The 27,779-nt window shown below is 35.9% G+C and overlaps 1 protein-coding gene across 5 annotated transcripts in view; it reads right to left on the bottom strand.

Annotated features, from left to right (window-relative positions):
* NSF (N-ethylmaleimide sensitive factor, vesicle fusing ATPase) overlaps positions 1 to 27,779 on the bottom strand; it is a 141,880-nt gene that overhangs the window by 26,188 nt on the left and 87,913 nt on the right. For all 5 annotated transcript variants that reach the window (XM_036268034.1, XM_036268031.1, XM_036268033.1 and 2 more), the window contains 5 exons: positions 22,478 to 22,573; positions 18,805 to 18,961; positions 16,353 to 16,486; positions 3,918 to 3,984; positions 1,853 to 1,932 (listed from right to left, as the gene is read on the bottom strand). In XM_036268034.1, the coding sequence (XP_036123927.1) occupies positions 1,853 to 1,932; positions 3,918 to 3,984; positions 16,353 to 16,486; positions 18,805 to 18,961; positions 22,478 to 22,573 (534 nt within the window). The remainder of the gene's footprint in view (positions 1 to 1,852; positions 1,933 to 3,917; positions 3,985 to 16,352; positions 16,487 to 18,804; positions 18,962 to 22,477; positions 22,574 to 27,779) is intronic.

Genomic DNA, 27,779 nt, shown 5'->3' with positions numbered 1-27,779 from the left:
GCCCCCTACTGGGGATCAAGCCCAGAACCCAGGCATGTGCCCTGACTGGGAATGGAACCGGGACCTATCAGTACACGGGACAACACTCAATCCCCTGAGCCACAGTAGCCCAGCTAAAAATATATATTTTTTGAATAGCATAAGATAATGTTCCTTTCCTTAAGAATCTTACAATTATTTACAAAACAGAAACAGTTATTCCTAAGTATTTACTAAAAATGTTGCAGGTGCCTGGCCAGAGTGGCTCAGTTGGTTGAGTGTCGTCCTGTGCACCAAAAGGTTGCTGGTTGATTCCTGGTCATGGCACATGCCTGGGTTGTGGGTTCGATCCTCAGTTGGAGTACATATAGAAAGCAACTGATCAGTTTCTCTTTCTCTCCCTTCCTGTCTCTAAGCAGGTCCTTGGGTGAGGATTAAAGAAATAAATAATTTTTAAAATATTGCAGGTCATTTGTTAATATCCTATTTATTTCTATTAGTGTCTATTTTGGATTACAAATAATTCTCAGCTAGGTGTATAGTATTTAATAATGCAAAGGACAAGCAGTTTGAAAAATTATTCTTCTTTCTCCCAAATGATTTTTACCATAAATTCTTTTTAGGTAAAAAAACAAATATTATAATAAATAAATTTAAATACCTGGAAAAAGTCTCCTAATCTCCTAATTTTTAAAATGCTGATTCCATAAAGAAGGATTTTTTGGTATATGATATATTTAGATATTGGGGTTATTTTTCTTGCTGTTGTTGGTCTAGCAACTCTGAATGTATCTATTTATATAGTTATTGAAGAAATCAGAGAAGGAAAAAATATTCTCACTTCTCTAACTTCAGCCTAAGTATAAGCTAAAACTCTAATTATTGGGAATGATAGTTTATGGAAAGATGATTTTAAAAAATCCTTTCACAATGCAAATATGCAATAAAATTTCAGTTACTGTAGGTGTTTCTTTTACTATTCCAGGAATTAAAATAAAAAAACAAAAATACCTAAAAAAATCAAGACAAGTCATTTCCTTTAGGTGTAACACACACACACACACACACACACACAATTTTAACTATTACATTAAAATTAACCAGCTTAATATTAAATAATTTCCATACAGTTTAGTTTATATCTCTAATAAACGCAAGATTCCCATAGAGACATTAAGATGTTTTTCAGGTTAGTACTCAACCCCTTTGTATCTGCCTTTGATTGGCATTTCTTCGAGGTTACAGCACACAGAATCAATCAAGAGAATTTGTATCTTGTGTCACAGCCAAACATGCTCTGGCAGCCTCTACATAATTAACATATTTAACCATCCCTTATAGGTTAGTTTTAAATGTGTTAAGCTATCAAAATCACCACTTTCCAATAGCCACATCGGTGAAAATGCAACCACATGAACCAAGACCCTGGCTAAAAAAATCACTCCTTAAATATGCCACATGCCACAAGAGAAATAACTCAAATTCATTTGTAAAATTGAAAAAAAATAAATCTGCCTATAGGAAATAAATTTCCCCAAATAAAAATTCTTGATAACATGTATTTAATCCCTTCCACATTAATATCATTATCTTTCATAGGAGATGAAGGAGGGTAAAGATAAGTTATACGATGGGGAACTTAAAAAACAAAACAGAATACCAACTGAAACTATGGGATTTTGAAATCTTCAGAAAAGGAATGAAAAATTTCTCTGATTGTTAAGAAAATAATTTACCTCAAGCTAGACCAGATGACCTTTCATAATCTCTCAACAGAATTTTGTATGTTTATAAGCTGCTTATTTAGAGGGAGTACACCATTATATGCAATTTATTGGAAAAGCTGTATAGATGTTCCTTATGTTATGTTTACCTGAGGAGGAGCCTTTTTCAGCAACACAAGAAGAGCCTGTAGTACCAGATTAGAAAATCGAGGGCCAATAGGGACATAATCTGGAAGAGAAACATTACTGTGTTTAGGGATTTGATGTACATATGCACATAATCCAAACATTGAGATTTTTCTACATCAAGAGCAAACACAGTTCTAAAAACAGTCATGCAACTAATGATAATAAGAAATAAATATCTTCAATAACTTGAATGCATAAAATGTTATATAACAAGTCTTATCTTTAAATTTTTTTTAAAAGCTTCTAAATATACATTTTGAGTTCATGTAGACATATTCAGAGACAAGTTTCTTCTAAGGGAGAAAAAACCCCACATGTACTTACTAAGCATTTCCGAGAAATTACTGTCAACTATGACAATACAGTAAGTACACAGGCAACAAAACACCATGCTAGAAAATGGGTAGAAGGGAAAATGGCAACTAAAAATAATGTAAGAAAGGTACTTTGATATAACTGAAAAGATGTTAGAGCCACTAAGATTGGTCCTAGATGGTGAAGAACAAAGAACATTCTAAAAGAACTTCCCACCTGTTAAACTGATTTTGCACAAATGCCACCTCCTTAGCTATCTCTGCATATTGTATACTCACCCTTGCCCTGTGCTTAGAGCTACCTTCAGGCATCAGCCCTCTGAAGTCAAAAGTGATTCCCTGCCTTTTCTGATTATCTAGAACAATGGCACATTCTACTTTGCATTAATTTTTGCCAATATATGTTATAACAACAGACAGCATCCTATTTTTCTGAAACCTAATAATTGTAGCACAGTAGGGCTCAGCAAATGCTTGTTGAAGAAATGAACAAACACGTACAGATAATAACTTCATATAAGTGAAAATATACTCAGAGGGCACACATTCCTGACATAGTAGTGTTGCTATGACCACACATCTCAATTGTGTTTAGATAAAGGAATTTACGCAGAGCTATGAGTATGTGCCTAAAAGCTTTTAAAGAAATAATCCTATAAACTGGGCTAAAATATATCAAAAATAGCAGACCAAAAACCCAGGTCACTAGATAAAGCTATCAATTTAAAAAGATCTCACAGCTATATCTGCTTTGCTTTATAACAAACATTGCCTTAGGAAACAGGAAAATAAGTAACAGAGGATTAAAAATCATGGGGAAAATATAGCCAGAACAGTTAACTTGAAATCATTACTACACCAGTATGGCTAGCTTATGGCAGAAGGGATTGATCAGGTATTAGATAGTATTTTTAGAGGTTTATTAAGTCACCAGGTGGGTTCAATTTCAACAGAATTTATTACAACACCCTGAACATTGTTATTATAAGTTTATTACAGATTTATTTAATTTTTGCAATGAAATAAAATGTAAGAGTAACACTTTTCTGGAATTTATTTGTAGATTACATCTTGAGTTGAGTACAGAGACTGTCTTACTCATCTCTATATTCTGTAGGAGTTCACTTAAACATAGGAGATGTTTAATAAAGATTTAAAATAATTACTATATAGCACTTTTAACTTTCAGAATGTTTTAAACATTATTATACCATTTTTGTCTTCACAATTACTCTATGGGATAAGTAAGGAAGGGATACAGCTTCTGTTTTATAAGAGCAGAAACCGAAGTTTAGAGACCTTGCAGCTTCTGCCCTAAGTGTTACCTTATTCTGATCGTAAACCCTTCTTTCATTAGTTCTGTCGAAGTTCGTAAGTGGAACCTCTGAGCTACAGGCAGTAAATATATCTGTCAACAAAAATTACTAATCATTTATTATGGGCAAGGAACTCTGTAGAAGATACAAAATATTATGAGGCAGGAGTCCTTACAAGGAAGCAGCTTATAATGGAGTTATAGTCATAAGGAATACTTAACATGAATACTGTCATTGACTAGAGAGAGAAGAGAGAATGTTTTATTTCATTATAAGACAAGGACATGTATTTCTGTTGCCTTATAGTTTATAAATACCCATTATTTTTCTCCTATAATTTGTGAGACTGGCTATAATGTGGCAAAGATAGTACAATAGCAAATGCTATGACTCACCAAGCAGTCTCTCAATGTCATCCACAACTACACAACTGAGCTGGGATTTGTATGCATCATCGAAGATCTGGAAGAAAGCAAAACCACTTATCATTTCACTGCTCACCATAATTGTGACAATTTCCAAGAAGATAAAATTTAGTTAATTCTTGAGCAATGCCTAAGCAAAGCACAGTAACACACAATATTTCAGACTACACTAAATTAGAATTTAAAAGATAATAGGATTTTAGAACTAAAAGAGTTCTTGCATTTTAAGAATGAAAAAATCGAGGCCCAAAGCAGTTAAATGACTTGCCCAAGATGATACAATTGGATCATAGCTAGGTCCTTCCTACCTGTGATGTTGAGAACAGACAATTTCATCAAATGTATCACAAAGGTCTCTCCTATCTAGGTAAGAAGCATGACGTCAGTGTTGTGACTCAAGAACCAGATGAAGCCACAATGAATATGCAGAATAAAATTGGGTGTCATTTTATTATCTGTAAGAGCTGTGACCCTATTAAGGAGGAATAACATTGAAAGAACAGAAGCCTGTCAACTCAAATCAGACCATAATGGTCAATGTGTTTAAAAAACAATCGAAGTATAAAGGATCAGATAGATCTGGTTTTACCTTTAAAACCCTATAAAAGATAATAAATAGTACACTGTCTTATGAAAGCCAAATAAATCGAAATTAAACCAAGCAGGAAGGAAAGTTACATCCTGATAAGTATATAGCAATTTCAAGCCAGATAGAAGAATCAACTTATGTATAAACTGAATATAAGCACCCAAGGCCTTGAGACCAGCCTTTTTATAAACGTTGGGGGTTTCTTCTCCAGCAACTATAACTGGGGCTCAGTGCATCCCACTGGTGTCATATGTAAAATTAATTCCTACACCCCACCCCAATCTCTCTGGTTTATAAGTAACCTATTTCAGTGCACCAAGATGGTAACCCTCCCTTCCATCTTTCTTGGGGTGACATAACATTCCTTAGCAGGTATCTTTTAACTATACAAGATTAACAATTATGTATAACCCTGGCCTGTTAGGTTCAGGGGTTAGACCCCTCACTGGTGCGATCCCTAGTCAAGGCTCAATCCCCGCCTCGGTCGGGGTCATGCTGGAGGCAACTAATCAATGTGTCTTTCTCATATTGATGTGTCCTGGCTCCTCCCCACTCTATCAAAAATCAATGGAAAAATATCCTTGGGTGAGGATTAACCAAAAAAAAAAAAAAAAAAAAAAGATTTAGGTATAGAAATAAAGTAAGTCAAACCTATAATATTAATATTTTTATACTAATTTTAAAGACAACTTGTGTATACTTGGTCTTTAAAGTATTTGTAACAATTAAGAACATTTATCATATTAGATTACTAGATTAGCCTTGCTAGTTCAATTTAAAATATGCAATTGAATAATTAATTTTATGTTGGAAGGTAAAAGATAACTTTAATAGTCTTACAAATGGTAAAGATAATCTAAGATTAACTATACTTATGTTTTAATTTAATTTATTATTAAATAAATGTAATTATACACTTATGTGAAATTTAGAATGTTTTTGTTCGACAAACAACTAAGGTACTTCAAAGAGAAAATAAGATATTTTAAATGCAGAAATATAGTTTAAGATATTTAAAAAAATTTAATTAAACTGTAAAAGTCCCTTTTTAAGTAACTGCTAAATTTTTCTAGACTTACAAATAGAATGAGATGAAAGTAAACTTTTTAAAAGTTTGTTCACTTTTGTGTTGTCTTACATGATATAATTTTGATATGTTGAATTTTAATTTTTTAGACCCCAAATTAGCTACAGATGGTCTTTTTTTAAAATTTATTTTTAATTGATTTTGAGAGAGAAAAGAGAAAGAAACACTGATGTGAGAGAGAAACAAACATCAATGTGAGACAGAAACAGGCATCAACATGAGCGACAAACATCGATGGGGATCAAACCTGCAACCTGGGTATGTGCCCTGACTGGGAACCAAACCCGCCACCTTTTGGAGTTCGGGATTTTCCAAACAACTGAGCGACACTGGCTAGGGCTACATATGGTCTTTTCCATGCTTAAAAGTCACCCTCAAAGATGAAAAACAAAACAAAACAAAAACCCCACAAAAAACAACAAAAACAAAAGCAAAACAAAGCATGTTAACAATCTAGATGGTAAGTTCCTCCCCAGCACATTAAGTTCTATAAGGTAGGGACTGTCTTCCCAGTATAATGTCTCCAGGGTCTGCTACCTCACTGGTACTTAATCCATGTTTGCTGCATGCATGCATAACAGAAAGCATGCTAGAAAGAAGAGCTCTGTGCTTTCCTCTGCACCATTCCCTGCACCCTCAGTCAATTCTCCCACACCGTGTCACCATCCCATCTGCCCTTTCATCCTTAGCTAGCTGTCTCCCCACTGGATTGTGAGAGGTAGATAAAAATGATAAAATGTATTGTTTTCTGGAAGGAGCTTTAAGAGTTACTGTAAGATTCTCTAGTACCTGGCACAAAACAGTATTTAGTAATGATTATTTGCTCAGTGAAGTCAGTGGTTGAAACAACACAAGTTCTAAATCCATCTTGTCACAAACCATTTGTTTCTCTTCTCCTTGAGTATAGCATTTTGCATATTGTGTATATACGATGGATGTACTGTATTTTCCTCTGCAAGCCTTGGGTGGCAAGTACTCTTAATGACCTCCGTGTCCTCACATCACTTAATATGATGTTTTACCAGAAAATAATCAATAAATATTTACTAAAAGAATAAATTTAAGCATGTTAAATTCAAGTAGAAATATCAAGTTAAGTAGTTGGAGATGTATAATTGAATTCAGGGTAGGAGAGCATCTTCAAGGCAGTGACTGATAAAACCCTGAGAGGGAACGAGATCTTCAAGGAGAAATGGTAGAAGCAGAAGAATAAAGAGGTAAGGGCTGAATCCTGGAGTGATACACTATTCATTCATTCAACAAATATTTTTAAAATTCCTATTATGTGTCAAACATTAATGAAAGCAATAAAGAGAGTAATGAATAAGACAAACATGATCCCACCTTCACAAAACTTAGAGTGGGGGAAGCAGGTCACATGTATCTATAATAAGCATGACATTATCATGCTGGAAGAAATACAAGATGCTATGGTGGTACAGAGCAAGGGAGCTGTGGTAGTCATAGGGGATACCGATACAAATCCTGGTTCTCTTTCTGGCACGTGGTAGACTGTGCTTCTTTACCCTTTCTCACATTAAGGATGATTATGGGGTTTGCTTTGGTTAATGAAATGTGAGTGGAAATGTGTCATTTTCTGGAAGGAACTTTAAGAGTCACTGTATGATTCACCATACTTCCTTTATTCTGCCTTGGCTATTATGGAATCACATATAAGAAGGAGCCTCTGCTATCTACTAGCTTGAGTCTCTGAGAAACTACAATGAGCAGAGAACTCTCCCTCTGAGCCTTGATGGACATGTACTGTGAGCAAGAAATAAACTCTGTTGTATAAAGCCACTGAAATTTTGGGGTTGTTTATTATTGTAGCCTAGCCTGATACAGAGGCTTATGGAATCAATGCTGTGCTCCTAAATTTAAGAAGTGACGATTAAGTTCAGACTTGAAGGATGAACCACCAGTGGAAAACAGGGAAGAAACTGTCCTAAGCAGAGTGTACTGAGTATTAGGAGGCACAGAGGTGAGAACATTCAGGAGCAGTGCAGACATATATAGTTAATAGATTTAAAATGAAGGTGTGTCAGTGTTGGTGTGATGTGTGTGGAGAGTGGTGGGTGAGAGATGAAGCAGGAGAGAAATGGAAGAGACAATGGAAAAGTTTGGAAGCAGTTCCTCTGTGGTTCTTTATTATTTTTTGAAGATTGACCTAATATAGCAGCCAATGTGGTATCCTATAAACTCAGATGATTTTAAGGAGTCACTGAAAATAATGCTTTGTTCTTCTTTTTTTTTTTATCCTCACCCGAGGACATTTTTCCATTTTTTGTTCAGATAGAGCGGGAGGGAGAGAGAGGGAGAGAGAGAGAGAGAAACATCAATGTGAAAGGGACACATCGAGTGGTTGCCACCCACACGACCCAACCAGGGTCGGGGACAAACTGCAACAGAGGTACGTGCCCTTAGCGGGAACCGAACCCGGGTCTCTCTGTACCGCAGGCCGACGCTCCAACCGCTGAGCCAAACCGGCCAGGGCCAAGTATTTAATCTTGTCTGTCAAGCTGTAATACCATGGATTAGAGCCACAGGAGCCCGGGACACTACTTTCTATATTTTCTCCAAATCAGCCCTTCTCCCATCTCAAACACAATGTAGAATTTACATGGCTACAGGGACCTTAGTGAGGACACTGCTTGGGTCTAAATTGAGGATAAATTGCTATGTAGTCTCACCAACTTACCTCAGATACAGTGATTCATGAAGCATTACAAATCACTTCACAGTTGACTGCATGGGCTATCTATAATATTTTACAAAAAAAAAAAAATACCTACAGCAGTCATTCAATGTAAAGTAGTTTCTTTTACAGACAGCTCTTAATGTACTAATTAGTATCACGGGGAGAGGAGCACTCACAGGTAACTCTTAACAACATACTAACCATGACAAAGGCAGCGCAATTCCAGTTGTAACTTGACCAGTTTCAGTTGACCAGTCACCTGAAACTCCTTCAGGGAACAACTCTACTCTAATTTAAATACACCCCCCCCTTCACTTCTTACACACTGTTTTCCTTGCCTAGTCACCAGTGTAACATACGGTCATCATTCTTCCCCTGAATTCATGTTTTTCTGCCTAATCTCAGCTGCTTCCATTCTCGGCTTCCTGGCCCAGGTCCCAGCAGAGCATTCACTAAGATGCTCAGATTTGACTGGCAAGTAAGTATATGGGATTAGTTGCCAGACTAAAATATAAGTGAGACATTTACATACTAAGCCGGATGTTCTACCACAATTTTAGGCAGACAAACCTAAAAAGGAGAAGTACTAAAAGAAAAGATGCAAAAGAGGTAAAATTGTACAAACTGCCTCAGCTAGAATACTACAACCAAAGTGCCCAACTGCTCACCAGTATCAGTACACAGCAGATACACAGTGCCTGCCCCAGATTAAATGATGCCAACACAACAGATAGCAAGGTGGGCTGAAGCTGAGGCTAATGGTTGTATCTTACAGACTCTTTGAAAAAATTAATTTAAATTCTGATCCTCTTATTTAGTAAGATGAAAGTATAATGCTCAAGCCTTTTCTTGCTGGAGAGGTTATCAGTAGGGGATCATATAAGTTATCATGCAAACCAGGACACTTGAAAGGGGAGAGATGTTAATAATCACACTGGAACAACAGGTAAAAACCAGGATTGCTCAAAGCAAACTGGAGTGTATGATCATCCTAGTTTTATCAGGGAGTTTCCTGTAGAGCAAGTAAAATTATCAGTATGTAGATATAAATATATATATACACATTTATATATATAGTCTTAAAGGTGGGTGAGAAGTCTGAAAGAGAAAGCTAAAGAAAAAACATGGGAAGAACTGAAGAAAGAAAAAGTGTGAAAGAAGTGGCATCAGTCAACATGGAAATAATGAGGACTATTCTAGAAGATGAAGAACATCTCTAGAAAACAAAATCCCATAGTCTGTTTTTAGCTGTGGACATAACGAGATTGTCATTAAACTCTCTGGTACCACCTCTCTCATGTGCAAAGGTAGGTAGGTGGGGGCCGAAAGAGACAACCTAGAATGTGGGGAGCCTGGGTTCGAGGCAGGAGCAGGGTGGATGCACTCTAAGCACTGAGGAAAAGGATGTGTGAGGCTCCTCAAGGACACTGCACACTCGTAAGGCAGACAGCCCACTCCTGGAATCTTTCGACAAGCTGGGAGCCACCTGTATGTAGGGGAGGGGCAGCAGCTGCAGACTCGAGTCTACATAAATACAACTGGGAACACGCCAGCCTTAGCTCCATGTTAATCCCAGCCTTTCAGAATCACAAACCACAGCAAAGTGTGTTCTAAGTAGATTCTGTCCTCCATTTTCTACAACCTCTTTAGTGTTCTGAGGTAAGTGAAGTCAAATTCTCTGCTCCTTTGGGGGCTGAAGAGGTTCATCTCAATTCTGAAGTGCTTGGCGTGAAGTACCTAGTTAGTAGGAATCTGATGACTTAGAAAATCCCTAATGCAGTAAATCTGTCAACAATGAGTTGAAAGCATACTCTAATCATATTTGGTAGCATATAAAAACGTAAATGAGCAAATTCAAATCAGTGCTATCAGCAATAATCTCTACTTTCTAAAAATAACTTGGGAGCAGACCAAGCAAACTTTAGCTGTCTTCTAATGAAACTGCCTCAGGAAGTGGACCTAAACTTTTGGCAAAGCACTAAAGATTCCTGGAATGACCTTAAAATCCTTTATTTGTTCTCCTTGCTTTTCAGGAAAAATTCTTACCTTTTCACATAACACGAGCCACAGAATGAGGTATTCTTGATAATATAAAAAGTCACAAGGTCTGAAAGTTCTACTAAAGATCTGTACCATCGTCCTTTGTGTGCCAAACAGATACAAATGCCAAAAGACAAAGTGCATTAAACAAAACTATAACAAGTGCCCACCCCACAGCCACGCAGGGACCTGTAATCACTTCCGGAGTGTCCACTTCTCTCAGTTAATACAAGCACAAACTTCAACAAATCAGCTACATGATATATTAGGATGTTAACCAAAAGCATCCAAATTCTGTTGCTTAGTAACTGCTGTCAAAAGATCCAATTTCCAGCTCTGCTCTTTGTATGGACTAAACCATGAAAAGGGGAGGATTAGGCACCATGATTCTGTTCTGTGAAGACTACAATTTGCAGTGGGATTTACAGGAGGAGGATATTCAAAGAAGATTATTTCTTTCATGTAAAGCTAGTGGAAAGGAAAATTTCTTCCATTAATTTTCATTCCTTTAATAGCAAGAATATATTATGTTATTAATGGGTGCAATTTTATAAATCACTAATATTTTTACTTCATTTTATTCAAGTAATTTAGTCACATCAGATTGTTCTATTTCCTCTCAGTACTGATTATATACTTGAAAAGTATCAAGATTAGGTAATTAGCTAAAATAAAATTCTACTGCTTTGTTCTTTTGTTTATTTAATGCCACTAACAGAACTAGTGCAACAAATTTTTTTAAAAGTATAGATGTAAAAATGAATAATGAAATTAAAAATTTACAATAGAATAAAATTGGGGAAACAAACATAAACAGGGGAAAGCAGATCTGTGAATACTTCAGACATCTGAAAAGAACATATGGTACACCCCAGAATGTGAGGATAATACCTCATACAGACTGGCAGTGTTGAGAAGTTGATCTGTGGAGAAAGAACTTACTCAGTAAATTAACAGCAGTATAAGGTGAATTTTCAGTTAATTGAGAAAAAACTACATTCATACATTTTAATACCACCCATATATGAAAAAAAAATAACTTAATTACAGAGAAGTCTTAGATACTTGTTAAAGCAAATCTAATGGCCCTCACTACTGACAAAAACTCTAATCTCTTAGTTTAAGTATTAAAATGGTATATTAAGATATCCTATGAATTAACTATTTAGACCACCCCTCTTTAACAAAAATTAATGTTATAATATTTCTGAGTTTCACAAACTATTGCCATTACAAAACATTTGAAAAAATCTTTAAAATTGAACATTTAGTCATGAAAATACAGCTGAAGAAATTCTTAAATGTCAATCTTTTACTTATGAAATTAGCAAAAATATTTTCATAACATCAAGTGTGGTTAAGAGTTCAAAAAAGCTGACACTCTTATGTAATGGGGCCACTAGTATAAATCGGTTCAACTTTCAAAAGAGGTGGGCTCCTATAAATTACTAGTATTTTGACATAAGAGTTTTGATAGCAATATTATCAAAAATCTTTAAATTATTCATATTTTTACCTTTTGCAATCCCGATTCTGAGAATTTATCCTAAGGAAATAACCAAAGCTGTATGTATAATAATAATGATAAATGAAAATAACCACTACAGCCCTGGCCAGTTTGGCTCAGCGGTTAGAGTGTCGGCCTGCGGTCCGGAGAGACCCAGGTTCGGTTCCCGCTAAGGGCACGTACTTCGGTTGCAGTTTGTCCCCGGCCCTGGTTGGTCGTGCGGGTGGCAGCCACTCAATGTGTCCCTTCACGTTGATGTTTCTCTCTCTCTCTCCCTCCCACTCTATCTGTACAAAAAATGGAAAAATATCCTCGGGTGAGGATAAAAAAAAAAAAAAAAAGAAAATAACCACTACACTTTATTAAGCACATATTATATCCCAAGGCACTGTGTGATACTTTACATAAATTACCATTTCATATAATTCTCATAATAACCCTATGAGGCAGCTATTATTATTATTATATTAATTTTACAAATGAGAAAACAGAGGCTTATAGTCAAGAGCTGGTAAATGTGGTGGTGCCGGGATTTAAATTCATATGTATTTGAAACTTCAGCCCGTGTTTTCAGCCAGTAAAATATAATGCTATTGCAAGAGAAACCTAATAAAAAAAAAATGGGGGCACTAATCTCCCTAGTTTGGTAATTCTACAGAAAATAATTTTTAATTGTGGAAAAAAACCTGGAAACAACCTAAAGGTTCAGTTAAAAGGAAATGTTTAAATGAATATTATATAGCTATCAATTTAACATAATAGTAAGATAAATTTTAATGACATTGAAAAAAGTTTACAATCGGATGTTGGGCAGTTGGAAAGACTTGAGGAAAAGAGAAAAAACTAAAAACTAAATAAAACCCAGATGAGAAAAAAAATAAAGAAAAAAGTTCATAACATATTAAGTGAAACCAGCAGGGTTAAAACGGTATGTCCAGCCCGACCAGTGTGGCTCAGTGGTTGAGCATCAACCTATGCACCAAGAGGTCGCCGGTTTGATTCCTGATCAGGGCACATGCCCAAGTGGGGGGCATGCAGGAGGTGGCCAATCGATATTCTCTCTCATTGATGTTTCTATTTCTGTCTCCTTCTCCCTTCCTCTCTCTCTCAAATCAATAAAGAAAAAAACAAAAACAAAAAACAGTATATCCAGTGTGATCCCCAATACATAATGTGTGTGTGTAAGTGTGTCTGAGCAGAGAAGAAAACTGAAGGACAAACATGGACTTGTTTTCATTTTCTCCTATGCTCTTCCCCACATTTTCTAAATTAGAAAAAGCTCCAGTTGGGGGTGGAAGAGGGGGGACACTTACAAAGAAAGAACTGACTTCTCCAGAATGATAAAAAAATTATAAATTATATGTGCTCTGAAGAAAAAAACAAAAACATCTTCCCATTCTCACACTACAAATGAAGGGAAGACAACTGTGGTGGGCGGCAGACTAGAACTACTAAAGAATGGCATTTATATTTCATCTGCAGAAGCAACCTGGAAGACTTAGCACCTTTAGACTGGTTTGAGCCCTTAGGCTTCTGTCAACCTATCATTAGGCAACAATGTGAAAATTATTTGCAGGGAAAGATTCTGCAATATTTCTAATATAGTTCTAAGACACCCATGCTTCATTCTTTCTCTGTTCTGTACTTTAGTTTCAGGAAATAATATTTTCCCCCCAAGGAAAACCTTAAAGTTGAATATGTATTTATTCTACTGCTGAAACAGAAATCATTTTTGTAACTTTAAGGGTGCATGGATGATCCAGACAGTGAATCATGAATTGAAACAATTTTGAATAAGCTTGTATAGACACTTATTTTCATATTCCTTAGCCTTCTACTCATTTAAAACTCTGCTTTGAAAGGCTTCAACAATTTAAAGATTAAATGATAAGTTATTAAGCCATTAATTTAACCATTTAAGCCTCTAAAATCAGCATATATTACCTTCCCCCCTTAAGTCAATTTGCAAGAGATTAAAATAATAAAAATGATAATATCTCACACTTACAAAGTAGCTTTGATCTGCAGGAGCCTAAAGTACTTTTTAAAAACTTTTATAGAAAAACTAGGACCATCCACCCACATCTTGGAGTACATCTGAGGCAGATGCTGGCAGCTGGTGAAAAGCAATGGAGTAATTTACCATCTGCACAGAAGATGACTACTTTTAAAAAAAAAAATTTTTTTTTATTGATTTATGGAGAGAGAAGGAAGAGGGAGAGAAACATCAATGTGAGACTGAAACACAGATCGGGTGCCTCCTGCATACCCTCCACTGGGGATAGAGCCAGCAACCTGGGCATGCACCTTGACACGGAATCAAACCAGCAACCTTTTGGTGCACAGGATGATGCCCAACCAACTGAGCCGCACTAACAAGGGCAGAAGATGACTACTTTTGACAAATATAAGAAACAGATGGAGTAAGGGACATTCTAATAGAATTAGCTGTTCAATCAAAAGGTAAATTCAATGGCCACAAGTTCCAAGGGCTATTATTTAAATTTTCACCAGAGGAAGTGGCGGCTTAAGGGTTTCCTTTAGAGGGGAAAAGCAAAGAAAACTAACCCCTACCTATATCAAGGAAATTACTGGTCCTCATGATTCTGTTCTGATTTTCTTGAGAAAAACAGATACTCCTGGGTTTCACCTCAGACACAGAATAAACTGACTATGATATTTAAGTATTTTGTGTGTGTGTCTGGAAATATTTCCATCGCTTTCATACTCAATTTCAAAGACCTTTATACAGAATGTTTAAAAAACTTATTGATTTTGGAGAGAGGAATGGGGAGAAAGGGAGAAAGACAGCGAGAGAGAGAGAGAGAAACATGGATTTGTTGTTCCACTTTGTTACACACTCATTGGTTGCTGCTGCTGCTTCTTCTTTTTTTTTTTTTTGTTAAGCCTCACCCAAGGATATTTTTCCATTGATTTCTAGACAGAGTGGTAGGCAAAGAGAGAGAGAGAGAGAGAGAGACAAACATTGATGTGAGAGAGGCACATTAATTGGTTGCCTCTCGCACAATCCCGACTGGGGTTAGGGATCGAACCTGCAACCCAGGTACATGCTCTTGACTGGAATTGAACCTGCAACCCTTCAGTCCACAGGCTGATGCTCTAACTGCTGAGCCAAATGGCCAGGGCATTGGTTGCTTCTTGTATGTGCTCTGACCAGAGGTCGAACCTGAAACCTTGGAATATCGAGATGATGCTCTAACTGAGTGATCTGGCTAGGGATCCTTAAATAGAATATTTATCTCCACATTTCATTGTGCAGGACTGGAATCCTGCTCCAAGCTCCGCCTCCTCCATCCATTTCAAGCACCCAACACAAATAATTTTCTGCCACCTGCACAAACAAGAGACTAACTTTTCAAATATATTTTTTTGGAGTCTGCTTTTTCTTAAATACTATTTCCTCTTCAGTCTCTTCCCTAAAGATAAACTGAAGTAATTGTTTCCTACATCTCTATAAAGTGAATGACTCTGAAAACAGTAAAAGAACACCTGAGCTGTCTTCGTTAGGTAGCACTTCAATTCTCAGGATTACCTTCCCTGATTCTGATTTTCCCACATCTCTTTAACTTAGAGTCAGTTCCTGTCTATAAAAGATTAAGCATGAAAATGAGGATTTAAGTAAAGAAATATTTCAACTACATACAAAATAAAATTTCTTCACTGTCTGAGTATATGCAAAATCAGAATATCAATGGAAACACTGGCTACCAAGTGAGATAAAATAGTCATTAGGAGTTTTCATCATTGATTTTTGTTGTTTTTTAAAGAGCAGCCACCTACTATCCCAGATGCCTTACATGGCACTTGCCTGAATGTATGAGAGATGGACCAGATGGTCTTAAGAGTCCTTTAAGCTCTAGGAGCCTATTCTATGTTGTTCTAACTCACTGATGGCTCAAAGCAGACATACTGAGAAGGTGACAAATGGCACTTGGGGAAAGGAAGAAGGATGAGGACTGCATTAAGTTGCCAAGAAGACTCCGATTATCTAATATACCACCATCCTTTCGTAGGGGCTTTTGAAAGTATCTTTCCAATGATCTGCTTCTGTATAGAGTCAACTTAATTTACTTCAAACAGTTTGACTTTGTACACTGATGAAAACTTTTTAAAAATCTAAATAAATTTGGTCCACTCTACTCAAACACTCTTAACTAGAATCCTTCTTTCAATCAAGTCAATACAAACTTAATAAATAAAAATTAATTGTAATATGTATAAAACAAAGCATAATTTAGAGATAAAAGTAATAAAAATGCATTACAAAGTTAAACATATCTAAAATAGTTGCTGTTTCTTCCCAAATTCTGCTGATACTTTAGTTCCACTTGAAAAGAACACAGTTGCTATGGCACATATACACACACAAACACACACATGTACAAAGATAGATATATATGTACGTGTGTATACACACACATCTAAGAGATATGAAATTAAAACGAAAGTAAAAATCTTGATACCTTCTTCATGGCCTGACACTTGGCTGTCTCAGAAAAGCCAATCATCTTATCAGGAGAACAGATCTTGATGAAGGGGAAGTTGGACTCCTCTGCGATCTTTGCAGCTAACGCAGTCTTTCCACTGTGAGGAGGGCCTGCATAAAGATATGAGCAAGTCAGGGGAAAAAAGCCAACCTAAGCAAAGGGGAATAAAACAAGTTTAAACTTTTATCCACAAGGTACTGAGGTCTCAACTAGTTGCTCATTAACATATCCTGACACAATTTCATGGCAGACATGTTTTCTCTTATTTGTTAGCAACTAAATTTAATAAACTGATTAGCATTTCTCAAAAGTATGATGAAATGCATTCCTTCTTTCTTTCTCACATAGCCTTAATCTTTCAAACTTCTGGCTAACCATATAAAATATAAGATTTTTGCTTCTTAAAAAAAGAGTGCTTTCAAATGCATATTAGTATTTATGTTTAGTTCTATCAAATCATTTTATCTAACAAAGAAATACAATTTTAGGAGATGATAGTGGGGGCAGGCAAAACTGCATTAGAAGCAAATGTGACTTAAAAAGCTGCAATCCCCAGGAGAGGGGGTGGTGGGGAGGAGATAAACCACAGAACTTATATGCATGTGTGCATGAACAACGGACCTGGACAACAAAGCTGAAGACAGGGCGAGGAGGGATGGGGAGGGGGGGATCAGTGGGGGAAAAAGGAGAAACATCTGCAACAAAAATAAATTAATTAATTTTAAAAAATTGTCTCAGGATCACAAATATATTGCCCTGTATCTAGGGAAAATTGAAATGAAACGCTTTAAAAAGTTACCAATTATTAATGAAATGTGAAAGCAACAGAACTGAATAAAATTTATGGAGAGTAAAAAAAAAAAAGCTGCAATTCTAAAGAGTCAGGCCTTTTCATAAAAACAACCAAATGTACAAACTTACCTGTATTTAGACATCTCCTCTTTTTTCCCTTCTGTGTAATGGAAGACGTTACACAAAAGGGAAAATCAACCAAGTCTTCCTTCTTATCTTCTCAGAAACCTGATATTATTGGTAGTACCCTCTCCCCCACATGTTCCATCTCTTCCTCTTCACATGCCTCAACACTACTCTTTCTTCTCCATTCAAAACGGAACTTCTCTAAATAATTATCTACTCTGGCTGCCTTCACTCTTCATCTTCCATCCATTCTCAAACAAATCCTTCCATTCCCATCACATGGAACAGGCTCCCATCAGGATCATCAATAGCCTCCAAGTCATCAAACCTAACAGACACATTATCTGTTGGTCTCTTAAGAATATTTGATACAATTGATAATTCTCCTTTTTCTTTAAAAATTTTTCTCCATCTCCACTACCACTGTTACTTCAAACTACAATCAGATCTCAATAAGACTAATGCAATTGATTCTAACCATCGGTCTCTCCTTTATCTTTTTTTCCCCCTTCCAATCCATTCTCAATCACAAAACAGCCGTGATGTTTTGAAACTACAAATCTGATTATGTCACTTCACTGCTTAAAACCCTACAAATGGCTTTCCATTGCCCCTCAGTCAGAGTTCAAAACATTAATTTGTCTACAGGCTTTGTATGAACTGGTTTCTGTCTACTTCTTCAGTCTCATGTTTAGCCAATGTCCCTTTCTGCTTCAATCTCCTTCCTGAACAGAGCTTTTCATATGCTGGCCTCTCTACATAGAACATCTTCCCTGATTACTTTATTCTGCCTGGCCACCGTCTCCTCATCCTTCAGGTCTTGGCTTCATGTGTTCCTCTCAGTGAGCCTACCCCCAGACGTTTGGAAAGGGTTAGATTCCTTTGTTATGTGAACTCACTGAACTGTTCTGTTGTACTAATCATAACTGTAAATAAATAATTGGTGAATAGATTGTCCTTCTCTCTTTGTCTGCTCGGGAAAATCCTAACTGATCCTTCAAAGTCTAAATTAAATACCACCTCTAAATACTACCTAAATTAAACACTAAATTAAATTACCTTGAGCACTGATGGGCAAAATGACTTGCATTCACACATATTTTCATACATATATATTGTAGTTAGGACTTTGTTTACATATCCTTTTTCATGACCAAACTGAACTCTGTGAATGTCTTTGTATCCCCAGCAACTAGGAAAGTACTCAGTGAATACTAAACTGAATTGAGTACTATGTGGTATTACATTCTATTAAGTAACACAGAAATTTAGATACAATCCTACAAGAAAACTAGTTGCTGTCACTCATCAGTAACATTCTATCCCCAATAGAACTTAACAAGCCTGTGCATAATAATGGTACACATATACTGGATTACTATTTTCAGATGACGAAAAGTTTTAGAAATGAAAATAATCCATTTTTCTGGAATGTGCTAAATGGTTTTGTAAAAGTGCCACTTTTTCTTCTTTTGTAAACTTTTAATGCCACCTCATCTTTTCTTCTTACCTTCTAAAAGGACGCTAACCAATGGTGTGCGGTCACTGTTTTTGGCCTGCTGGACCAGCAGCTCTCCATCTTCTAGAACTCGAGTAACTGGGTCACCCCATTTGATGATACCATTCATAATGTAACTTGCATAATCCTCTTGGTTTGTGCCAAATGCCTATGAAAGAAAAGGACAGTTTAAAACATTTTAAGCATTAGTATTAAAAATCAAAATATTTAAAGGTATAAAAGATGAGTAAGAATTCCTACACAATAAAAGTGTTGAACAATATTCATATTAATGTAAAAAGCCTGAAAAGCAAAACAACACAAAAGAGAACAAAACTAAAAATCCACTTTTATAATTTTGCATTTCACTTTTTTGTTGTTGTTGTTGTTAGTTCTCAGCCGAGGATGTTTTCCCCACTGCTTTTTAGAGAGAGTGGGATAGGGGGAGAAACACATCGATTGGTTGCCTTCTGTATGCGCCCCAACCAGGGCCAAGGATGGAACCTGTAACCCAGGTATGTTCCCTTGACCGGGAATCGAACCTGTGACCCTTCAGTGCATGGCCATCATTCTAAGCACTGAGAAACACCAGCTAGGGCGAATTTCACTTTTTACCAAATTGGGGATGGGGAGAACTGCTTTGGTTGACTTAACAAAAAAAGAATAAATTCTAGGCTCAGATTCTACCAGAGCCCAAGCTGTCATAATCCCTGAGAAAGGGTATGTCCCAATGTGCTTATTTCTGTAAGGAGTACATAGGTTGTTGCCTTCTGTTAAGAACAAAGAAAAAAAAGATTATGGACTTATAAATTAGAACAGTTGGCTCAGCAGACAAAGACACTATACTAACTCTGACGGTACGTATCATGGATTAAAATGGGAATGTAAAATAGTGATGAGAAGATCCTGTCCACATCAGCTTGGTGGGAAGACATGAAGGTAAGTATATGTGTGTTAATATAAGGTTTTAAATGAGGTAGAAATGAGCAGTTATAATGAAAGATCGAAGGATCAGGAAAATAAAATAAAAGCAGTTACTATAAGTAATAATTTTAATTGTGCTCACTACATATTGGAGTTCAGTCACATCCTTCAAACTTCATTTTCAACTTCTAATCTCATACTGGAACTCCCATCAAACCAGCTGCCAAAAGTAGTCAATAATCTTAGTACTTAGTTACTTAATTTAATTGAATTTTCATAAGGTTAACAGGAAAAGAAATGGGTAGAAAAACAACCCAATGTAAGATAAAGGTCATATGTCTTGAGAATTTCAAATTATAAAAGTTATTACATCCTTCAACTATTTAATTTTTCACTACCCTGATGTATGAAATAATTTCAACTCTTCTTTAGAACTCGCACCTCACAGAATGTCATTCTCTGTAATAGAGTCTCTAAACAGTATGCAATGGTCTCATTACTCTATTGCTTTGTCACCAAATCATTTCTCAGACCTCTCTTTGGTCCTTGCATACACTAGTCCTTTGATTCCTGAGTACAAAGGAAAGTCCTCATTCCCTGGTCTGGATTTGGTGCGTTCAGTGGCCCTGTAAAGGTTATAAAGGAAGAGCCTAATAAATACTGCTGTAGGAAATATGTAGATTGACTGACTTTTGTCTTTAATTATTCCAAGTATACATTCTAGGTCTCATAGCAGCAGCTTTAAGATATCTGAACCAGGAAACGGGGACCCTCCCAAGCTACACAATATGTATCAGTCTTCCTTACTTATCCTGTCACTTAACTTAGTTATATTAGTTTCTCCTTTCTTGTGGCCAAATTATTTGTCATTAAAAGAATCTTGAAATAGATCAGTTATGTTGAACTCTAATATTTTTCGTAACTATTACAAATGACAACAGCAAAAGATTAACCGTTTCCATTGCTCAATAACTTTTGAAAATAGTTTATATTTACTCACATTACTTACTCACATTATTTACTCATATTAAATCACAACAGTAATTAAAAAAATGTAGACAGGGCTACAACATGTTGATTTTTATCTTTAAGGGGATACTTACAACAAACAATTATTGCCAAGAATATATAAAGAACTTATACAGATCAAATAAAAATAAACAATACAACAACAAAAATAGGCAAAGACATGAATAGCATCTCACAAAAGATACTTCATGTGTTTATATGGCCAGTGAACACATGAAGAAATACTTAACCTTCGTAAGTAATCAGTGAAATACAAATTAAGACCAAAATGAGATCCCATCTCATATCCAAGAGAATGGCAAAAATTAAGTCTGACAATACCAAGTGTTGTAGATGATGCAGAGTAACAGGATCTCTTTTACATTATTGGGGAAAGTGCTTATTCCTTCAACCACCAGGAAAAGTTTGAAATTCTTCAGTTTAAAGTTGGACATTCACATACCCAACAAACCAGCAATTTTATTCCTCAATATACATCTAAGAGAAGTTTGTTGAAGAATGCTTACAGTAGAATTTATTTGTAATATAAAAAACTGATAATGTCCCAAATAGATAAATTGTGGTAGTCACACAATGCAATGCTATTCAGGAATGAGAATGATGTATAGCTAGAGAGAATCATGTGGATGATTCTTGGTAATAAAATATGTAATAAATAGCAAGTCCCCAAAAATTACATGCACCGTACTTTATTTTACACACCAAATAGACTAATAACAACACTGTGTCACAAACTGAATATTAAGATTAATCCAATTCTGTGCACCTGAGGTCCATTTAAAAAAAAACAAACCAAACATACACACCTCTTTAAGAGGCCTTTCTGCACTTCGTTTTTGTATTAATATAGGACTCTAAGCAATGGTTACTCCAGCAAGAGTAAACAAACATTAGTGTTATTTTATAGAAAAATGGTTTTTTTTTATGTCCTTATACTATATTCTAAAACTCCAACTATGACTATTGAGTTTTAGTGTATTTTTAAAACACTGACACCTTTTTTTAAAAGGGCACTTAGAATGGTTTTAGAGTCCTTAGAAACTATAGCAGTTAAAGGTCCTAAAGGTATTAAGCAAGAAAAAGGCATGCCTTGAAGGAAGTTAGAGAAAGATAGAAGAGAATAAGAGAGTTAATTTTATTATTTTTTATTTTTATTTTTTTCTTTATTGATTTTTAGAGAGAGAGGAAGGGAGAGAGAGATAGAAACATTGATGAAAGAGAACATCCACTGGCCACCCCCTGCACACCTCCAACTGGAGATCAGGCCCACAACCTGGGTGTGTACCCTGACTGGGAATAGAGCTAGCAATCTCCTGGTGCATGGGTCGATGGCTCAACAGTGAGCCACACCAGCCGGGCGAGAGTTAATTTTAAATATGATATATAACTAACATATGGAGAATGAATGAATTAGGGTGAATTTTGGTTTCAGTAGCTTCAGATTGTATAAGAACCAATGAGAAAACTAATTCTAGTTCAATATAAAATAACAACTAATCGTCTCAAAATGGGATGGTCTGCCTTATAAGATGGTGAACTCCCTAGCATGAGAAATATTTCAGTAAGTATTGGCTTATTACCCAGCCATCAGTTATCGTTCCAATACTGAGATTTTTCTGATGTTTAAAAACTTCTAATGATATAACTTTCCATAATACTGGGTAAAATGGTAGTTATTTTTCTCCTGAATTATTATTTTTTGGCTTATACATCACTCAATATTCATACTTACCGGTTTAATATCATTCTCCAAAGAAGCAAGGAAATCTCCCCTTGTCACCTGCAGGCTTTCTGCTTTTTCCATGTCCACTTCGACTTTAGTGCTGGCCTAGTTGGAAATGAAAACAAAATGTAAGGACTTTTAAGATTTAAGAATATTTTCCAACTAAGAATTTAACACCTGAGGATTTTTAAAAACATATTTTCACAGACAAATAACATCTCTCTCAAATTCACAAACATATACCTTTGCCTAAACAATTGCACTTCTAGGAACCTATCCCATAAATATATTAATAAATGTGTACAAAGTTATATTACCAGGACATTTACTACAGTGATTTGTAATAGCAGAAGACCAGAAGCAAACGAAATATCCACCAAGCGGGTACCGGTTAAGTCAATTATGATACATCTGTACCAAAGAACACTGGCTAGCCATTTCTTTCTAAATGAGGCATGAGGAGAAGAAAATACACACAGAGGGTCTCTAAGAACAGTGGCTATCATCCTTTTTATCAGAATAACCTCTAAAGCCTTTACAGATACACAGATACCCAGCCCCACCCCCTTCAGGATTTTGATTTAAGAGGGTCCAGGCATTTATTTATATACATACATGTGTGTGTGTGTATATATATACATATGTGTGTGTGTATATAATTATTAATTTTTTTTAGAGAGAGGAAGGGAGAAATAGAAACATCGATGTGAGAGAGAAACATCAATTGGCTGCCTTCTGTATGTCCCCCCAACTGGGGATCAAGCCAGCAACCCGGGCATGTGCCCTGACCAGGAATTGAACTGACCTTTCAGTCCAGGGAACGATATTCACTTCACTGAGACACACTGGCCGGGCCAGGCATTTATATTTTTATAAAGTGCCACAGGTAATCTGATGTTCAACCAGGTTTGTAAACCATTATTCTGAGAGACCATGGACCTACAACTTTGATTTGTACTCATACTTTGTGCTTAAGAATCTGTGTGCCAGCTCCAAAGATTCTGCTTACTGCACCTGGAGCTGACACTTAGAACAGACATCTGGAGAAGCATCAAGGCCTTTATCAGCACTTGGAGCTGCCTGGACCTGATGAGTGATTGAGATACCAACACATTTTTTAATGTGACTGGGCTCACTCCCAATAACACCAGGCAAGTGAGTCTAACATTTAAAATGGTACTACAGTTTAAAAAAAGTTATCTTAAAAAAATCTGATTATAAAATAAAAGTACATTAAGCAATATCAATCTTCCATTGATTATTATAATATATGAGTCATGTTCCTTTAGGAACAGACTGTTGAGACAAATAAAATGACAGACTATAAATTATTATTTGTTTATTCATTTGAGAGAGAGAGAGAGATTAAGCTATTGTTCCAACCATCTATGCATCCATTGGATGATTCCTGCATATGCCCCAACCAGAATTCAACTCACAACTTTGGCGCATTGGACGACTCTGCAACAGAGCTACCTGGCCAGAGCGAAAGACATTTTTTTAAGAAGTGAGCTTTATGGGATAAAACGAATTATGTCAGGAAACTGGATAAAGATGGCAAACAAAACACATTTATTTATCTCCCTGCCCCAAATCCCGCAAAATGACAGAAAGTTAGAGAGAAAGGTTAAAAAGCATGGAAGATATATTAAGAATTTTAAACACTGAGATAAGAGGAGTCTGAGAAGGAAAGAGAAAAAGTTATAGAGAAAAAACCATAAAAGACAGAAGAAAAATAACATTTCCACAGCCAAAGAAAGCTCTGTCTTTGCAGTTTAAAAGGTTCAATAAGTGCTGATCAGGATAAATGAAAACAAACCCACATCTGTCTAGACAGTGTTGTGAAGTATTAGACACCAAAGGTGAAGAGAAAGTCCTAGAACCTTTTGGAGAATCAAAAACAGGTTACCTGCAAAGGAACCTGGCAACACTAGAAACTAGACGACAATGTAAACACGTTTTCAAAATTCATCTGGCTATCTACCTGAAAAAATGATTTCCATGTGTACACAGAGAGACACAGGCAAGCATTTTCATAACAGTATTATACATTGTTCTGGGCACTAGAGCAGCGATTTTCAACCTTTTTCATTTCATGGCATTCAAACGAATTACTAAAATTCTGCAGCACACCAAAAAAAATATATTTTTGCTGATCTGACCAAAAAACAGCTATAATTTTAATTCATTCACGCTGGACAGCTATTGTTGTTTTGGCTGTTGTCATTTTTTAATTTGACAATCTAAGGAAAAAGAGGTCAGTGCTCCTGACTAAATATTTGAACATTAAAATAAATGTTTAAAAATTCTTGAGGAATGCCAGTTGAAAATCGCTGCACTAGAGACATAGCAGTAAGACCCAAAGTTCCTGCCATCATGGATCCTACATTTTAAATTGTAATAGCCTAGAATACCGTGCATTTGTCCAAAATAATAAAGACTTACATATACTGACATGGAAAGCTATCTAAGACATACTGTCAAGTGAAAAATATGAACTGCAGTACAATTCCATTTTTTTTTTTTTTTTAATTCTCACCCGAGGACATTTTTCGATATTTTGTTCAGATAGAGTGGGAGGGAGAGAGAAAGAAGGAAACATCGATGTGAAAGGGTCACGTCGAGTGGTTGCCTCCCGCACGACCCAACCAGGGCCAGGGACAAACTGCAACCGAGGTACATGCCCTTAGCGGGAACCGAACCCGGGTCTCTCCAGACCGCAGACTGATGCTCTAACCGCTGAGCCAAACTGGCCAGGACCAATTCCATTTTTTTAAAGTGCATATGTATATGAATGTAAATATAAAGAAAACAGAGATGGCCTGTTTCACTTTTCCCTATATACTTTGGCATCCTTGAGTCTTCTACAAAGAGAATGTATTCATGTATGATTACTATATTTTAAAAAAGAGAGCAGGTAACAAGTAACATTTAAATAAATAAATATTCTACTTAAATAAAGAGAACATTTAATTTATTAATAGGGTTTTCATTGGCACATATTAGGTATTCGATAAATATTGATCAAATTTATTTGACATCACTAAGTTTTAAAAAAATGATGTTACAGGAACAAGCATGTTCGTGAAAGAATTATGATGTTTATAATACATAAATCTCTTTCAGCGTTACAGTTGATAAAGTATGCTCATATACATTATCTCATTTCATCATACCCATTATCTCATTTTGTCTTTATAAATGGCTGGAAGTTTTCTTAAATTGAGTGTAAGTGTAATTTAATTAAGGGCAGATACAGAATTTCCTTCCCAGATAATCTTATATAAAGGTTTTAAACTCTGATTAAGACCTTTTGACACATCTAAAAGAATTCTACAAGGTGTAAACTTTAAGGTGAAAGTGAAGAAGCGAGTTCTGACAGAATCACATTAATATCCCAAAGAAGCTACAGACTCATTTTAAATACCCTCTCCCAATATAGCCTAAGTTTTTACTAAGATGTTTTATATTTTGATTTCCTCTTATAGTGAAACTGAAATGACAGAAACATATAGCAATATAAAGGGAAAACCTTGTCTATCTTTCAACATTTGCCAAAAAATATGATAGATTTCAGGACTGAAGCTGGTGTGCAACTTGTCTTTTTACTACTAAGAAGAGACTCACCCAATAAATTAAAAGTGAATTAAGATGGATTAGGTAGAGTTATTTTAAAACAAGTTATTTTTAGATACTCCAAGAATTTCAGAAGGTACCTAATTATAAACAACCAATATAAATACATTGTGAATTATTTCTGACTTTTCAATAAAGCAAGTTTTCTAAGGTTTTCTCTTAGCTAATTCTTTACTATTTTATCCAATTTTTATTTTTAAAAATTCTACAATTCTGGATTTTTACTCATTCAGTAAACCTTGTCTCATTTGTCTGAATTATTGTGATTTTTTCCTCTGCATTTTATTTATAACAACTAATCAATATAGAAGAGGCAACGTCTTTCAGCTTATACCTGCAGAAACTAATAAACTTGTATTTCAACACTAGCAAATATCGAGTGGTCACCCTTAAATTTCATAACCTTTTAAATCTGACCTTTCAAAGTTCTTATCATTCCTGTTAAATTAAGGGTAGAATGACCTTAATCAATCAAAATTCTACAGAAAATAAGAAATAATTTTATGGAAGTTCTGCAAGCATAAATCAGAACTTTGATTCAGTTGTAGTGTGTGCATGTGTGTGTGTGTCCTCGATTTATTTCCTTATAGCAGATAAGAGAAGAAATTTGAGTTATGAATCTTCTCTACCTGAAGCAGAAATTCCTTTCAAGATAAAAACAACCAAATGTCACATGAATTTTAGCTGACCGAAAACATGGGTTCAACTACAAATGACATGAACATCAGGTGTTTATGATTGGATTTTCCACTTGTTTCAGAAAACCTGAAAGAACAGTTTAACAGGGAAGACCTGTTTAGTTTAGTCCACCTGACTTTGTTTAAACCTAATTCTTTTGAAAAGGAAGCAAAAAACACTAATAATGGCTTTTTATAACACAAAGAAAGCACATCATAACAAACAGATGAATGTTGTGTATAAATTCTATATCAACCTTAAATCATAAGTCTCAAATTACTTATTATCAATCACTACTAGTAAAGCTATGAATATCTACAGCAATGGGAATACTGAAACTGTATGCCTTTTGTTCAGCCAACGAGGAGTCTTGTTAGGAAAATAGTGTTTAAAAAACTTTCTAGCCCTGGCCGGTTTGGCTCAGCGGTTGGAGCGTCGGCCTGCGGTACAGAGAGACCCGGGTTCGGTCCCCGCTAAGGGCACGTACCTCAGCTGCAGTTTGTCCCCGGCCCTGGTTGGTCGTGTGGGTGGCAGCCACTCGATGTGTCCCTTCACATCGATGTTTCTCCCTCTCTCTCTTCCTCTCTCTCCCTCCCGCTCTGTCTGAACAAAAAATGTAAAAATGTCCTCCGGTGAGGATAAAAATAAATAAATAAATAAATGCTCCTTTTAAAAAAAAAAAAACAAAAAAAACTTTCTAGCCCTGGCCAGTTTGGCTCAGTGGTTAGTGTGTCGGCCCGTGGACCAGAGAGTCCTGAGTTCAGTTTCTGCTAAGGGCACGTACCTTGCTTGCAGTTTGTCCCTAGCCCTGGTTGGGGTCATGTGGGTGGTGACCTCTCAATGTGTCTCTCTCACGTTGATGTTTCTCTCTCTCTCTTCCTCCCTTTCTCCCTCCCGCTCTATCTGAAGATACATGCAAAAATGTCTTCGGTGAGGATAGAAAAACAAAAACAAAACTTTCAACGATACAGATTTTTTTTAAAGGTATATCATTTTA

Source organism: Molossus molossus, unplaced genomic scaffold (assembly GCF_014108415.1).
Source record: "Molossus molossus isolate mMolMol1 unplaced genomic scaffold, mMolMol1.p scaffold_m16_p_19, whole genome shotgun sequence".
NCBI lineage: Eukaryota > Metazoa > Chordata > Mammalia > Chiroptera > Molossidae > Molossus > Molossus molossus.
This window is presented reverse-complemented; position numbering and strand designations above follow the sequence as displayed.